Genomic DNA, 16,174 nt, shown 5'->3' on the forward strand with positions numbered 1-16,174 from the left:
TGCACTCTAGCCTGGGCGACAGAGTGAGACTCCGTCTCAAAAAAAAAAGATTGAAGAAATTATTGAAGACAACTAAAATAAGTGTTCAATCCCAAATTATACTTTGTTTTTACTTTATCAAATGTAAGGTTTTTTTTCAGTTTTCAATACTTTATTGGATATTTATACATAAATCATTTACGTGAAAGACTTCTAATTGTAGAACAAAACACAATCGGGGCCAGGCATATTGGCTCATGCCTGTAATCCTAGCACTTTGGGAGGCCAAGGCAGGTGGATCACCTGAGGTCAGGAGTTCGAGACCAGCCTGGACAACATGGCAAAACCCCATCTCTACTAAAAATACAAAAGTTAACCAGGCATGGTGGTGGGCACTTGTAATCCCAGCTACTCAGGAGGCTGAGGCAGGAGAATTGCTTGAACCCGGGGCGGTGGGGAGGTTGCAGTGAGCTGAGATCACACCACTTCATTCCAGCCTGGGCGAAAGAGCGAAACTCTGTCCCAAACAAACAAACAAAAAACATAATTAGGTAGGAAGTGCATGCTATATATATTCCTTTTCTTTCATTAATTATGCCCCCAGAGGGCCGGGCACGGTGGCTCACGCTTGTAATCCCAGCATTTTGGGAGGCCGAGGCGGGCGGATCACGAGGTCAGGAGATCGAGACCACAGTGAAACCCTGTCTCTACTAAAAAATACAAAAAATTAGCCGGGCATGGTGGCGGGCACCTGTAGTCCCAGCTACTCGGAGAGGCTGAGGCAGGAGAATGGCGTGAACCCGGGAGGCGGAGCTTGCAGTGAGCCGAGATTGCGCCATTGCACTCCAGCCTGGGCGACAGAGCGAGACTCCGTCTCAAAAAATAAAAAATAAAAAAAAATTAAAAAAAATAAAAAATAAAAAGAATTATGCCCCCAGAGAAGGCAGGCTACAATAGCTCAAGTCTAGAATGAAAGAGGTCACCATATACCTGAAGGTAGCTCATCTTGTTTGCCAGTCATGATTATGAGAAAGTAAAGTCTCGTGTATGCTAACCTTACAAACCCAAATCTACAAGGTGACAAAACTACCGTAATAATTGAACGCTCATTATAGCTTTAGGCAAAGCTGGAAATTAAAAATTTTCCCCGCCTTTGGCTTCCGCACTTGAGACAGTTTCTTTTCCTTGTGCATCTGTAGTTCATCTTCATTTGCTGTCTCTGTACCTCTCTTCTAACTCATTTTCATTTGCTTAAGGAAAATATCTTTTCTTTACTCTATATTTTGAGCCACAAAACACACATTATCAGGACAAAGATAATAATAGTACCAGTGACATACAGATTAGGAAATAGGGAAGCATTAAATTTTGTAGTAACGTAATAACAAAGCACCAAGAACATAGATTGTAAGAGAGCCCAGGGGTCCTTTTCAGAATAGGCCCCAAAGTTTTCAGGTACCTCCTCATTTCCTCCAGTCATCTGCCTTTAGCAGCCTTCAAGAGTTTTTAAGTTGCCTTCTTTCCTTTTGTAGTTAGTTGTGCTCTAATATGTTATTTTTCTTCAAATATATGCAGTATATTGTCTACATCGGGAGTCACAGTGGTTTGTGTGTGTGTGTGTGTGTGAATTTTGTATCACAGTCACAATGAAAGTTAACTTTTTACAACACAATCCATTGATATTTGTTAAATCTCTGCTTTTTTTTTTTTTTTTTTTTAGACGGCGTCTCACTCTGTCGCCCAGGCTGGAGTGCAGTGGTGCAATCTTGGCTCACTGCAAGCTCCTCCTCCCGGGGTTCACGCCATTCTCCTGCCTCAGCCTCCCGAGTAGCTGGGACTACAGGCACCCACCACTACGCCCGGCTAATTTTTTTGTATTTTTAGCAGAGACGGGGTTTCACCGTGTTAGCCAGGATGGTGTCGATCTCCTGACCTCGTGATCCGCCCATCTCAGCTTCCCAAAGTGCTGGGATTACAGGCGTGAGCCACCGTGCCCGGCCAAATCTCTGCTTTTTTCAGCCAGGTATGGTGGTGCATGCCTGTAGTCCCAGCTACTCGGGAGGCTGAGGCAGGAGAATCACTTGAATCTGGGAGACGGAGGTTGCAGTGAGCCACAGTCATGCCACTGCGCTCCAGCCTGGGCAGCAGAGCGAGACTCTGTCTCAAAAAACAATTTTTTTTTTTCACTGCTTTCCTTTTGTGGAGAATGTAGACAGAAACCTGTCAGTTTTTATGTCACCATAGCTGTGCATTTAACTTTATGTGGCTGTGCATTCACTGCAAAGCTTAAACCACCAATATTTCTTTCTCCTTTTCAATGACAACTCAAATGGTCTATAAGCATCACCAAGTAGCAGTAATAATGGTTATTATACATTCTATATTTAGTATGTGAAGTTTGTCTCTAAAGAATGATATTTTCTCTTCTCAGTATTAGCTAAGGTCTTCCTCAGACATTTTTATCGTATTTATTTCCAAGCTAGAGTATGCCTCAGAATAACAATGAAAGAAGGAGGGGTTCAGAAAACTTGAAGAATAAGCACGTAATCCTGCAGCTCTTGGCCCGGGCTGATTTGGCCGCCCTGTCTGAGGCAGTAATTGTGGGTGCATGAATACAGCAGGCACTGCTGGTAATTGCGGGTGGATGTATACAGCAGGCACTGTGGGGTGACACTGCTGCTCTGTTGTCTCCAGTGTGTTTGAGGAGATGGTGCAAATAAAACAGCAACTTGAGCCAATCTGTGAGTCTTGAGCCACAGGCAGATGCATTTGTGGCATTCATTAAAAGGAATGTCTGCTTGGATAAGAGCTTAAAAAGCAAAGCATATAGAGCAGGATCGGTGAGTTGCTCCCTTTTTCCCTAGGCACAGCTACACTTTAAGATAATAGAATACTGTACCTTTAAATTCCTTTTTAATGTGATTTTTAGGAGAATCGAAATTGAATTTTATATAGATTTTTAATTGAAAATCATAATATACTGATTTGACACTAAGGTTAAGTCAGCTTTGGCTGGATTTTAAATCCAGTTTTAGTTGGTTTAAATACAACTCTGTCAGTTACTAGGTATATGACCTTGGACTAGTTACTTCTCTAAAGGCTAGTTTTCATCATTCATTGAATGAGAGTCATAATAGCAGCCTCACAGTTGGGTTGTGGGAATTGTGTAAGATCCTGTCAGTAACGTTCCTAGTGCAGTGCCTGACAACAGCACAACACATCAGAACTATTATTCTTATAATGTAAGGAAAGGAATATATTAGTTATATTAGGTGTTGTTATAATTACAAGGAATGAATACTACCAGGCATTATCCTTTCATCTAGTTTTCTTTAGAACATTGTTTGTTTATTTTCATGATTCACATATAAAATTTGTTCATTGACTATAAGTGGAAACAGAAAAGTTGTCATTTTATTCATTCAGTTTATTCAGGATGATTGTGGTCATGTGTCATCTTTCTCTGAGTTCTTGTTTCTTTGATGTTGTATCCATATGAAAAATTCTGTGATAGTATTTGTAGAAGAGTACAGTGTGTGATCAGCAACAGTTTGGCATAATTATGATATCGTCAAACAGGAAGTAAATAAATTCCACAGTATTTGAAATTGGCACATAATCCCATGATTTCTCATATCAGTGGTCCCCAATTAGGGAACCTACGGAGTGACTATAAAGAATTCACTAATCTATATAGGCGTAAAGCTTTGAGTATTGATAGAGAAAACAATATGACCCTTAAGTGCGTGTTAAATGCTATTATGATTAATGAAACATATTTCATATGAAAGCCATACTGGTTTTATAGTGTCATTTCATCATTTTGTTATTGTTCTAAGACATGAAAATATAAATATACCAAGATTATCACATAAGAGTAGATGAGCTTTATTCATGTTTAAAACAAGCTGTCTTAGAAAAGAGTGAAAATCCCCACTTCACATTTTCACTTTTCATGGATTTCACTTGAAGTTTTAGAAAGTAGATTTTGGATGCCTGTTTGTTTCTCCTAAGTATCTAACAATGCCATGTCTTGTATCCTGTATGCATTTAACAAGTGGATGCCTATATAACACTTAAATGACCTTGGCTTTACATTGCACTGCCTTATTTCCTCAGCAAACTCCCATAATAGTTTGAGGGTAGTTGAAGAACAGAAAACCATTTCATTGAAAACTGTATTTAAAATGTAAGAAGTCTAGAAAGCAGCCATTTGTAATCTATCCTGTATATGACACAGCCATTGACACCAAAATTCACTTCTCTCTTTTAGATGGGAATGTGGTGGAACCTGACATGTCTGCGGGGTTTTGCCCAGATCACAAGGCAGCCATGGTTTTATTCCTTGACAGGGTCTATGGAATTGAAGTTCAAGACTTCCTCCTCCATCTTCTTGAGGTTGGCTTTCTGCCAGATCTCCGGGCGGCTGCTTCTTTAGATACGGTGAGATTGGAGCGATGGACTTCCTCCTCTCTTGACTCTTCACTCTGTGCCTTATGATGTTCTTTTATGTATATCCATTCATTATTTTATTGACAATGCATGTTTATTGAGTACCTGTTATATTTTCAGGTAAGCCATGGGTAAACGGAAAATAAACTAGGCTGTGTTCTCAAGGAATTCACTGAATAAACTGACAACCTCAAGAAACTTCCCACTGACCAAAAAGAATATGATAAGAATTCTGATAAGGTGCTATGGGATTCAATAAGAGGTTCACATAACTCTAATTTGGGAGGTCACAGTGACTCCTGTTAACCTCTGTTCAGTATCAACCTCCAAATTGGCCTAAACCATTATGCTTCTCAATAAAAGCAATTAAAGAATTAAGATGATGTAATGGATATTGTTGAGTCAGTATCATCTTGGTATCTTCGTTTGTTAAGGTACAAGTGGATTGAAGTCTGTTCTGTATATTGGGTGGCCCACATGGAGAATCTGCCATTATCAGCTTAAATGTTCTTTTCTTTGAAACACTGTGGAATAAGCTGAAGTCCTAAATGTTACTGTAGTAGTTATACTACTATACACATTTAATACCTACTTTCATGTACTCATTAATTTTATCAATTAAATGTGCTTTTTTGATTTCAAAGCACATCAGGACTTGAGCTGACAGTAGCCCCTTCATGAAATATATGAGAGCAGAATCACAAAAATGAAATGAAAATTTCTTTTTTCTTTGTTTTGTATATTCACATGAAATTCTGGACCTGAATAGTATGGATGATAACATAGTAATACAGTTATCCTTTTTTTTTGAGACGGAGTCTCACTTTGTCGCCCAGGCTGGAGTGCAGTGGCGCAATCTCGGCTCACTGCAAGCTCCGCCTCCCGGGTTCACGTCATTCTCCTGCCTCAGCCTCTCCGAGTAGCTGGGACTACAGGCGCCCGTACAGTTATCCTTTGATTATTGGTGCTGATAGACATGAGAAGAATAAATATGAATAATAAAGAGAATTCAGAAAGAATTTACGCATATGAGATCTATTGTGAGAATAAACTCCTCTCTTTGCCTAGCAAAGGAAAATACTCACATCTGTGATATTACTGTCTTCTTACATTGATCCTACCATTGATATTTAATGATAGAATCTGAACTTGTTAAGCTTTTTGAGGAGATAGGTGTCATTTCATTCATTTTTATCTATTTATGAACAATTGATACTTGATTGTTTTTAGTGGTAAAAATCATATGGACCCAACATTTAAAGATATAACTAAAGAATATGTTTCCATGTGTCATAGTGCTATCATCTTCCGGATAGTGAAATTGTATGTCCCCATGTTAATCCCTTTGAAAGTTATCTACTGCCAAACACAAATGGCCTTCTACTCTCTGATTCTTTTTCAGGCAGCTTTGAGTGCTACAGACATGGCCTTGGCCCTCAATCGGTACCTCTGCACAGCCGTCTTGCCATTGTTAACAAGATGTGCTCCTCTCTTTGCTGGCACAGAGCACCATGCTTCTCTCATTGACTCATTACTTCATACTGTGTATAGACTTTCTAAGGGCTGTTCACTTACCAAAGCTCAGCGGGATTCCATAGAAGTTTGTTTACTCTCTATTTGTGGGTGAGTGGATAACAAATTCTATTCCAGCTTCTTCTTTAAAAAACAGAATTTACAATGTGGCCTTTGACAAATTATTTAGAATTTTGGAAACATTTTCCATACCATAAATTTAATTCATTTTAGGTAGTCCCATATACTGAGGTATGAGTCTTCTCCGATCGCCCTTGCTCCCAGTCAAGTTCCGGAGTGTTCCTCCAAGCCTCCCTAGGGTATCCAGCTGCTGGATATAGCTTTTGACCAGTTACAGAATACTATTCTGGATGTTGGGAGTGGGGAGTAATTGTGTCGGGAGCCCTTGGCCACTTTAGGTGAGATGAATAGATCTCCCCTTTTGATTGTGTTTGATGATTTAACTCCTCTTCTAGAAGAGAAAAGAAAAAAGGGACTTCTTAAATATAAAATGTGATACAGCATAATATTAAACCATATTTATGTGTGGCAACGATGAAGGCTGAATGTTTCGTCCAACCTGGAAAACCATTTCCTATAAGTAAAAGTGCTAGAATGTCTTACGATGAAAACCAGAAATGTATCTCCCCCTGATGAAGTTTTGCCTGTGGAAATGATAATTTCTCAAGCCCCTAGAAAGATCATGGCTCCTTTGTAACTGCTCAGGAACTCTTGCAGGTGCAGCCAGCAGCCTGGCAGTCCCTGGGGGAAGGGCAAGTTTTCACCCATGGAGGAGTGTCTGGGTTGAGAACCAGATGGCACTGAGGGAAGTGGAAAATCAGAAGCGTAATTCTTTAACTTCCCTAATTTAAGATTCTGTAAAATTGAACCAAAATGCCTATCTCACAGAGATTTTCTAAGTATTACATGAGGTAAAACACTTGCTGTTGCCTGACACAGTAGATGTTCACTGTGTATTCATTTTCTCTCCCTTTCTTCCCTAGCAAATTTGCTGTCTCAGCCTTTTTTTCCTCCTTTCTGTTCCAATATTCCCTCTTCTTTTTGCGTCTTACCATCCATTGGAATGAGGGAAGGGACATTTACTACAACTGATGGAGGAAAGTCTTAGGAAACAGTGAGGTCTGCATTTGTAAGTGGTTAGGAAAGAAAGGAGGAGAGCAGAAACATCTTCTGTAGCAAAGAAAGGGTGGTCTTCAGATCTACGGGATAGAGATAAGTTGGGAAATCTAACCTTATATAAAATTAAGTAACTAAGTGGCTAATCTTTGGACAAAGAACATCTAATGAATACCATCTGGAGAGAGGTATAGATTCAGGTCCTTGGCTTATATAATTTATTCTAATGAATGATCTACTTAGTTTAGACACATTTCTTGGCATTATGAACATTAGCTTTGTTCCAACAGACAACTGAGACCTTCTATGATGCAGCACTTACTCAGAAGATTAGTATTTGATGTTCCATTATTAAATGAACATGCAAAGATGCCTCTTAAAGTAAGTATAGGAAATGTTTGTAGATATTTGATTACTGGCTTCTCTGACTTTATTTTCTATGACAACATATACATTTCTTAGATACATCATGCTTGATGCTGGGAAATTTCTCCCAATTATTGAAATGGGCATAGAAGTTATAGGAATGTGTACATCAACTTGAAATAAACAAGTTCTATAAGATTATAGAAATCTTAACATTGATTTCCATGGATACAATGGAAATGGAAATCAATGGAAAAAAAAGGACCACAGGGAAAAGATAAGCCAAGATATTCTTAAGTTGGAAAACATTGTAATAGGCCTGGCCTAAAATATTATTGGAAACCTCAAGGGATAAAGACCAGGCTTTAAATACAACATTTTCTAAGTTAATAATCACAGGACAGGTTCCAAATGTCACTTCATAGGGTTCAAAGATAACCTCTCTGTATATTCAATTATCGTTTGTCACACAGTATAGAAAAATCACTGATATTTTCTCTAACTTTATTATTCTGTTCAGGATCAAATCTCATTCTGTCTTACTGAGTTGGGAATGTTTTCGTGTCCTTTAATATCATCATCTAGACTCAGAATATAGAATATAATGTTTGCATCAAAGTTATATAGTAATGTAATGGATTTTTTATAGCTGTCCACTCTGCAATGCCATCTAGTAGCATTATTTTTTCCCCAGTGGCTACCCAGTACTAGTGCTGAAGAAGTATGAGATATAAAGGGTCTATATGGAGCTGTTACAGTAAGCATCCTGGATATTTAGCAAAAGTAATCTTTCTCTATGAAAATTGACTTTTGTTTAATAAATCTAGATACATTCATGAACTAGGTAAAATAAATTATATCCTTGCTAAAAATTCTATTTTTATGTTTTTTGTCGTCTTGAATAGTCCTCGTCTTGCGAAAGTTTTTGATACAAATGAGCTGGAAAATTCGTGAAAAAAGATACAGTCTCGTGCTATTACCTTTATGCAATAAAACTCTTTTACATTAGAGATATGTCAGTGTTAAGCCAAGCAAATTAGGACTCAGTATTTCACCATTTGTGACTGCTAAATTGTGTGGATGTGTGTGTGTGTGTTCGTTTTTTTAACTGAAGGGGAAAGTAAATGAGTTGTAATATTTTAACAGTAAGTCATGCAGCCCACTTTAATAACAGTAATTCTTACAATTTATTTTCTTCCTTAGATATAGGAAAGGGCCAAAACATGTATAGTCATAAGATCATTTTGTTAATTTGACAAATATAGATCAAGAATAAATTATCCAAATAACTACCAAATAATTGAAAGATTCTGTGCTTGTCCTTGTCCTTCCAGTTTAGTTATAAACAAGCAATATGCATAGGTGAAAATGTAAGAAGCAATGTAGACAATAAGTAAAGTAATAAATTGCATCCATAACCACCAAACAAATGTAGACAAAGAAGTGATCGGAGTAGAGCAATTTTGGAACTTTACTTGGAGAAGTAAGGTTTGCGGCAAGCCATAGAGAGGCAGAGAGGGAGCAAAAAGAATCACAGATGTATAGGTCCTTTATTGTGCTTCTGGGTTATCCTGACATCAGTCCCTTCATTTTACACATGGATTCCAAGATACTAATAACAATTCATAAAATTATAAGTAAATGATTAATGTAGAACTCAGGGATACATAGATATCCAAACAACCTCATAAAGAATCCTGTTCAAGATATAGTTACTTGTAAAATTGGGCGTTTGGTCCTCATATTGCAATCAGTGTTAAAATTGAAAGAGACATAGTGTATTAGCCGGGGTTCTCTAGAGGGACAGAGCTAATAGGATACATGTATATATGAAAAGGAGTTTATTAAGGAGTATTGACTCACACGATCACCAGGTGAAGTCCCACAATAGGCCGTCTGCAAGCTGAGGGGCAAGGAAGCCAGTTCGAGTCCCAAACCTCAAAAGTAGTGAAGCCAACAGTGCAGCCTCCAGTCTGTGGCCGAAAGCCCAGGAGCCCCTGGCAAAGCACTAGTGTAAATGCAAGAGTCTAAAAGCTGAAGAACTTGGAGTCTGATGTTCAAGGGTAGGAAGCACCCAGCACGGGAGAAAGATAAAGACCAGAAGATTCAGCAAGTCAGGTTCTTCTGCCTGCTTTTATCCTAGCCGTCCTGGCAGCTGATTAGATGGTGCCCACCCAGATTGAGGGTGGGTCTGCCTCTCCCAGTCCACTGACTCAAATGTTAATCTCCTTTGGCAGCACCCTCACAGACACACCCAGGAACAATACTTTGCATCCTTCAATCCAATCAAGTTGACCCTCAGTATTAACCATCACATGTAGTATACATGGTGATAGTATTCTCCAAGATAATTTATATGGGATTGAGCAATTTCAGTTCAGATGACCTTATAATGTAGCATTAGAGTGTGATATGAGAAGAAGTGAAAAAAAAACAATATAAAAGGTTTTGATAGCTCATTGCTTTTATAATTGTTTTCCCACGTAGCTGCTGACAAATCATTATGAAAGATGCTGGAAATATTACTGCCTGCCTGGAGGGTGGGGAAACTTTGGTGCTGCCTCAGAAGAAGAACTTCATTTATCAAGAAAGTTGTTCTGGGGCATTTTTGATGCCCTATCTCAAAAGGTAATTTAATGTTTTATGGGTTTGTTTGTATCAATAAAATGGTATAAAGCCACACATTCTTAGTAAGATAGTATTCCTAGTTGAATACTATCTTTGCTAACCAAGACACATATGGCTTGATTTTTTCTCTTTTCTCAACTTCATAACAAATGTTGAAAATGCAATTTATATTTACTTAAATCATCGTGGTAGCATTTTCCTTGTGATCATAACACTGTTTCTGAATGTAAAATGGCTAAGCAGTTCAGGAAATTATGCACAAGGTTGATAAGTTTCTGGTGCATTTGGACTCAAACTCTTCCTAGTCCCATCTCCAATCTTATAAAGGCCAAAGAAATTATATCCAATATAAAAATACAAAACATGATATCTTATGTAATTGTAATATTCCAGTGCCCTGCTAAAGTCTCCAGCTTTGCTGCTATGGAGATTTAGGTACCTTCACTCAGTGTTGCATTGCATATGTGACATTCCCTTATAGTTGCAAAATTTATAATGAATAGTTCGTATGTTTTCAGATGACTGGCAGGTGTTGATCTTAGAGAAAAGGCAGAACAACAAGTTTTGTATGTTCATGCTTAAATTAATGAAAATTAGTTCCAATTCCCAGATTGACATTATTAGATGATTGGAGTAGTATAACCACAAATTTGCTACATAATAGAAGAAAATTTGTCTGCAATTACATTTGGTAGCAACACTTTAATGCTTTTTCTTACTTAATTTCCTTTGGTAAACTGAGTCCTTTTAAAATAATGTGTAAGTATTTTTTAGAATCATTTACAACATTTATTTGACATTGAACATTTAAAGTGAAAGAATTTAAATTACTATTTTTATTTTTCAGAAAATCTATAAATGTAAATTTAACTGTCATTAATATATAAATACCTCTCCCTATAAATTTTTATCATGCATACTTTCTATAGAATTTCTTTTCCAGCTCAGAATTTTATTTTTCAAACCTTTATAATGCAGCATGGATCAGTTAAAATTTCTCACTCTCTAGAATGTTATGCTTTATGTTTTTTTTATGTGTAGTCATTATAATGTACAGGAATTATCTATAACTAACTATAAGGAATGTAGTCCCTATTGACTGAAATTATGTTTATCTCTTAATGATATTTTACACATTGACAATATTAAAGTTTACTTCATTTCCAGTGTGTTGTAGAGTCAAAGATTTTATTCTCCTTAAGCTGAAACTGCAGTAAATCCAGCTGCAGCTTCTTTTTTGTTTGATAGGGTTTTAGGCTCTGTGTTTCATTTTGTAGAAAAAGAACTATCAGAGAGTTCAGTTAGTCCAGGGTAATTCAGATTTTCTTCTGCAGCCTTCTGTCAGCCCTGATGATCATGCTAACAACTTTTGCCGTATAGTAATTTTTTTTTGGTCTTCCATTTTTCCCAGAAATATGAACAAGAACTTTTCAAACTGGCACTGCCTTGCCTGAGTGCAGTTGCGGGAGCTTTGCCTCCAGACTACATGGAGTCAAATTATGTCAGTATGATGGAAAAACAGTCATCAATGGATTCTGAAGGAAACTTTAACCCACAACCTGTTGATACCTCAAAGTATGGACTCTTTCTATTGCAGCAGATTTTTATTGTAAATGATGTGTGAAGTCTGAAATTGAATAAGGTACTAAAGTGAACTTTCTCTAATACATGCCCCCTTTGAATTGGTATCCTTTTAATAGGGGTCCCTTTAATTTATAAAATGATAGTAATAATAATAATGATTATACTAATATCAGAAATAGATAAGATGTACCTTCTAGGATACTCTTAACACAGTCAAGACTCTGTATATGGAATATCTATAAAAGAATTAAGAAAGTATGTCAGTTATATTTTTAGTTGAAATATTACCCTAAATGTTTATTAGTAACTACAATCAACCTCTATATAACATCTTTTACTTAGGATGTTCCCAGCATGCACTGCAAAGCTGTTTCTGTGAGTAGCAAGGGAATCCCTTCATCCGTCACCACATCTCAGCAAGGCCCAGGGTTAACAGCTGATGTTCAGTATGATAAAACGCAGCACGAGATGGAAGGGAATATCGAATGAGAGTTTTTATGGAAAATTCGAATTGTTCTACAAATAGGATGTCCGGGAACTTCAGGTGTTCAACGTCTGAGCATTTTGTTGTTGTTGTTACTGTTTTTAAGTAGGACCATGGTTCTCCATGTGCAAGGAAAGCTGCCTCTTCATGCCACATTATCTTACTGATTCCATGGTGACTCAGCAAGATCAGTTTTAGCAAGGTAGACACTTGGTAGTTATTATCCACGGCTTCTGAATTTGCTTGGGAGTTCAACTTTGAGGCTTCTGAGTGGCCCCCAGCTGATTTAGCTTCCATAACCAGATCAGAATTTCAACCTGAGTGGTATGCCATTAGTGTGATAATGCCTTAAATTTGCATGTTTGGTCTTTGATGACAGTCCTATGAGACAAGACCCTTTCCCCCATCCCCCAGTATTTGGCTTATGTGATTGATCTTTTGTATCTCTTCCGAAGTAAGTAAACCAAAATATCACATGTTCACATTCCTACATGGGTAAGTTTGTGGTTTGCTAACATATGATCTAATCTGAGATTTTTAAATATCAGAACAATGTCATGGTTTTGGTGTTGGTTCATTAAATCCAATTAATTATTAAGTGTGGGCATGGATATTAATTTACCTAGGCTTGCCCCTTTGGGGACTTCTTAACAGATACAGGTTTACGTGGCGGTATCAATGATTTCTAGATGATTACGATTTTTTATATATTGCTTCTTAAGTATGTGTATGTCTTATAGTTCAATTACTGTTAACTGCTGGAAAACGACAGCAAACCATCTTATACTAGATTTTGTGTAGAATTGTATTATCAAAGTTAATACTTTAATAAGATCTATTCATTAATGAATAGAATTATGTATAGATATTTAATTTTCCATTCCTAGATACATTTTGACCCTTAGATTTATCATCAGACTTGGTCATCATTTGCATGTCCTCAACATCAAGTAATTAAATATTCATTTAAACACAAAAGGAGTCAAGACTAAATATTACCAAAAAGCAGGAGTTAATTATTTTCCCTATAGTTAATACCAGTAACATTTACAGTGTTATTTGTGGACCACATATATTTAAAAGTTTTAACACATCGCTACTAAATTTAGTGCTTGTTATTTCTTTTTTGTGTAATCTATTGTCCTCATCTTTGAATGTATTTTAATTATTTCAATTTATATATTTAATAATAATTGTTATTATAGTTTTATGATATGTAATTTGTTATGTTAGCACATAAAATATGAATCAACATAAGATGAGCAGATAGAACATTATCTGCTTGACTTTTCTTATATTGTTCTGAAAATAGAAAAATGTAATTCTAAAAAAAAAGTAGTGTTTAACAGTTAAAATTGAACGAGATATAAGCATTCATAAGCTGTGAGTAAATTTTTAATATGATTTCCTGTAAATTCTGTGAAAATCAAGCTCTTTTGTCTTTACTTTTCTTATAGTATTATAATTCCTGAGAAGTTGGAATACTTCATTAACAAATATGCAGAACACTCCCATGACAAATGGTCAATGGACAAGGTAAAAAGACTGTTACATTCTAATTCAGTAGTCATTATTAATGACTGTTCAAATATTTCTGACCATGACAGTTTTCTGTTTTAAAATGAGAACTTGATCTAAATTAGGAAAAAATACTTAATTACAATTAGCTTATATAATAATATAATATTTAGCTAGCTCTATCATTAACACAAATAATGATATACTTATGAATAATCACTATTTTAAGCTTTCAAAAGATCTACTCATTAAATTATAAATATAGTTTCTATAACATATAATGTTTATCAGAGTAAAAAGCAACAGTCACCAAGAGCTTCAGGAGGAAATGATGACTCCAGGTTCAGAATTCATCTTTTAAGGAAACTTTGGTTTTATATGTAGGTTTTTTGGTTTATTTTTTGAGTTCTGCTCTGCTGCCCAGGCTGGAGTGCAGTGGTGTGATCATACTTCACTGCAGCTTGGAACTACCAGGCTCGAGCAATCCTCCTGCCTCAACCGCCTGAGTAGTTGGGACTACAGGTGCACGCCACCGTACCTGGCTAATTGTTAATATTTTTTATATAGATGAGATCTTGCTATGTTTCCCAGGCTGGTCTCCAACTGTTGTTGGCCTCAAGCAGTTGTTCAGCCAGCCTCAGCCTCCCGAACTGCTGAGACTACAGGCATGAGCCACCATGCCTGGCCAGGTGTTATGTGTAGTTCTATATGAGATAAAATCCTGAAAATTCTTAATCAGGATTTAACAATTATTGACCTTTTCTATTCTCCTGGTGTATTTCTTACTACCAACTAGATCTGCAGTTTACTAAAAATAGATTACATCAGCCAGGTGACTTTTTTCTGTGTTTTCCATAAAAACAACAGAAATGAGAAAACTAAAGTAGCTGCATCTATGAGATAATTTCTACATATGATGAGATTTTCTAAGGGAAATCTTATGCCTACAGTTCACGTTTAAGTTGAGCTTAGTCTAAACTTGACAGAGTTTAAAGTAGGTTCATCAGAGGAGTTGAGTTGAGATAGTTCAAGAACTAAAATACTTACATATTGGTTTGGTGAAATGAAAATCAGACACCAACGGTTGCTTCCAGAGGATGTGTATGCTACATAACAAATGAAGACCATCATGCTGGGGATGTCATATTGAGTTTCAAACTCTGCCCTGGCCAGCTAGTCTTTCAGTCCCTCTAAGAAACCCTTTTTTGTTGGTTTTGATAAGTATCTGGTTCTTCATTCAGTAATTGATTTACTAGGTAAGTCAGCAAGGATCTACATTATATAAAAACTCTGCTAAGTACTGAGTGGCTGGAGTTGGTGATGGAGAGGAATATTACAGGAAGGTTTTCCAGTCTAATTGCTCAGATTCTGTAGGCAGACACGAAATTATATAGGGAAATGGTGATATGTACAGATGGGCAAAATAATATGGAATGAATGTGTTGAGAGAAAATTTGATGAAAGAATGGGTAAAACAGGTGGCATTATTCAGAGAAGACGCTGAGATGCATACTCTAGTTTTCCTATTTAAGATGCATGTTTTGTATTTACACTTCATAGGTGGGGTCCCAAGATGGGTCAGAATAAACATCCTCGGGACCATGCATCCCTCTAGCCTCCTCCTGTGGGAATGCTTATCGGCACAATTATAAGACCTTGGTCTGTTTAAGGAAGATCAAGTGCTTCTAATCTCTAGATAAAAGACTTGTTCCAGATGATTACTGAAAATACATCATGCAATATATCCATGTAACAAAACTGCACATTTACTCCCTGAATCTGAAATTTAAAAGCAAATAGCATTGATTAGGATGAATATCTTTATAGTGACTTATGCTGGATAAAATTTCAATCTTAACCCTTACCTTAGTTCATTTTAGCTTTATTTTATCAAACACGCACTTAAACACCTGCATATCTACAGTCTCTAAAATTAATACGTGTAAAACAATTTTTAATGTTTGCCTTTTTTTTAAGTTGGCAAATGGATGGATTTATGGAGAAATATATTCAGACTCTTCTAAGGTTCAGCCATTAATGAAGCCATATAAGCTATTGTCTGAAAAGGTGAGGATTTTTTGTTTGTTTTAGTTTGTAAAGTTTTTATTCTTTTGGAAAATGTGTTTTTTTGATTATATTTTTTATATTAAAATGTCTTCTTTATTTTAAATTTCGCATTTTTTCTTCCAAAGCTCCTAAAAAAAGCCTTCTTATATTTTGTCTTTTCCTCTCCATTCTTAATTTCTGTCAGCCTTTCTGTGTTTATTCTCTTCTCTCCGTAACATTTTTCTTTTCCTTTTTTGTTTTTATTCCTCTTCCATATTTTAAGTACTTTAAAAATCTTCTTATCTTGCTTAAGAGTTTCTTGATGAGTGATGACAAAGTAATAATGTGCTTATTATGTATAGATTTTCATATATTTTACTTCTTTGGGAAAAAAATGAGTATTTTGACAAATGAAATGAAAAGGATTTCACTTCATTGTGAGTCACATGTATATTACATAAGCTGTCC

At 36.4% G+C, this 16,174-nt stretch overlaps 1 protein-coding gene across 6 annotated transcripts in view; it reads left to right on the plus strand.

Moving 5' to 3' along the window:
- RYR2 (ryanodine receptor 2) overlaps window positions 1-16,174 on the plus strand; it is a 799,701-nt gene that overhangs the window by 612,153 nt on the left and 171,374 nt on the right. For all 6 annotated transcript variants that reach the window (XM_032137647.2, XM_032137648.2, XM_058430777.1 and 3 more), the window contains 7 exons: window positions 4,253-4,422; window positions 5,834-6,054; window positions 7,371-7,461; window positions 9,934-10,074; window positions 11,486-11,649; window positions 13,600-13,678; window positions 15,638-15,727. In XM_032137647.2, coding sequence (XP_031993538.1) covers window positions 4,253-4,422; window positions 5,834-6,054; window positions 7,371-7,461; window positions 9,934-10,074; window positions 11,486-11,649; window positions 13,600-13,678; window positions 15,638-15,727 — 956 coding nt within the window. The remainder of the gene's footprint in view (window positions 1-4,252; window positions 4,423-5,833; window positions 6,055-7,370; window positions 7,462-9,933; window positions 10,075-11,485; window positions 11,650-13,599; window positions 13,679-15,637; window positions 15,728-16,174) is intronic.

This window comes from Hylobates moloch, unplaced genomic scaffold (genome assembly GCF_009828535.3).
Source record: "Hylobates moloch isolate HMO894 unplaced genomic scaffold, HMol_V3 SCAFFOLD_18, whole genome shotgun sequence".
NCBI lineage: Eukaryota > Metazoa > Chordata > Mammalia > Primates > Hylobatidae > Hylobates > Hylobates moloch.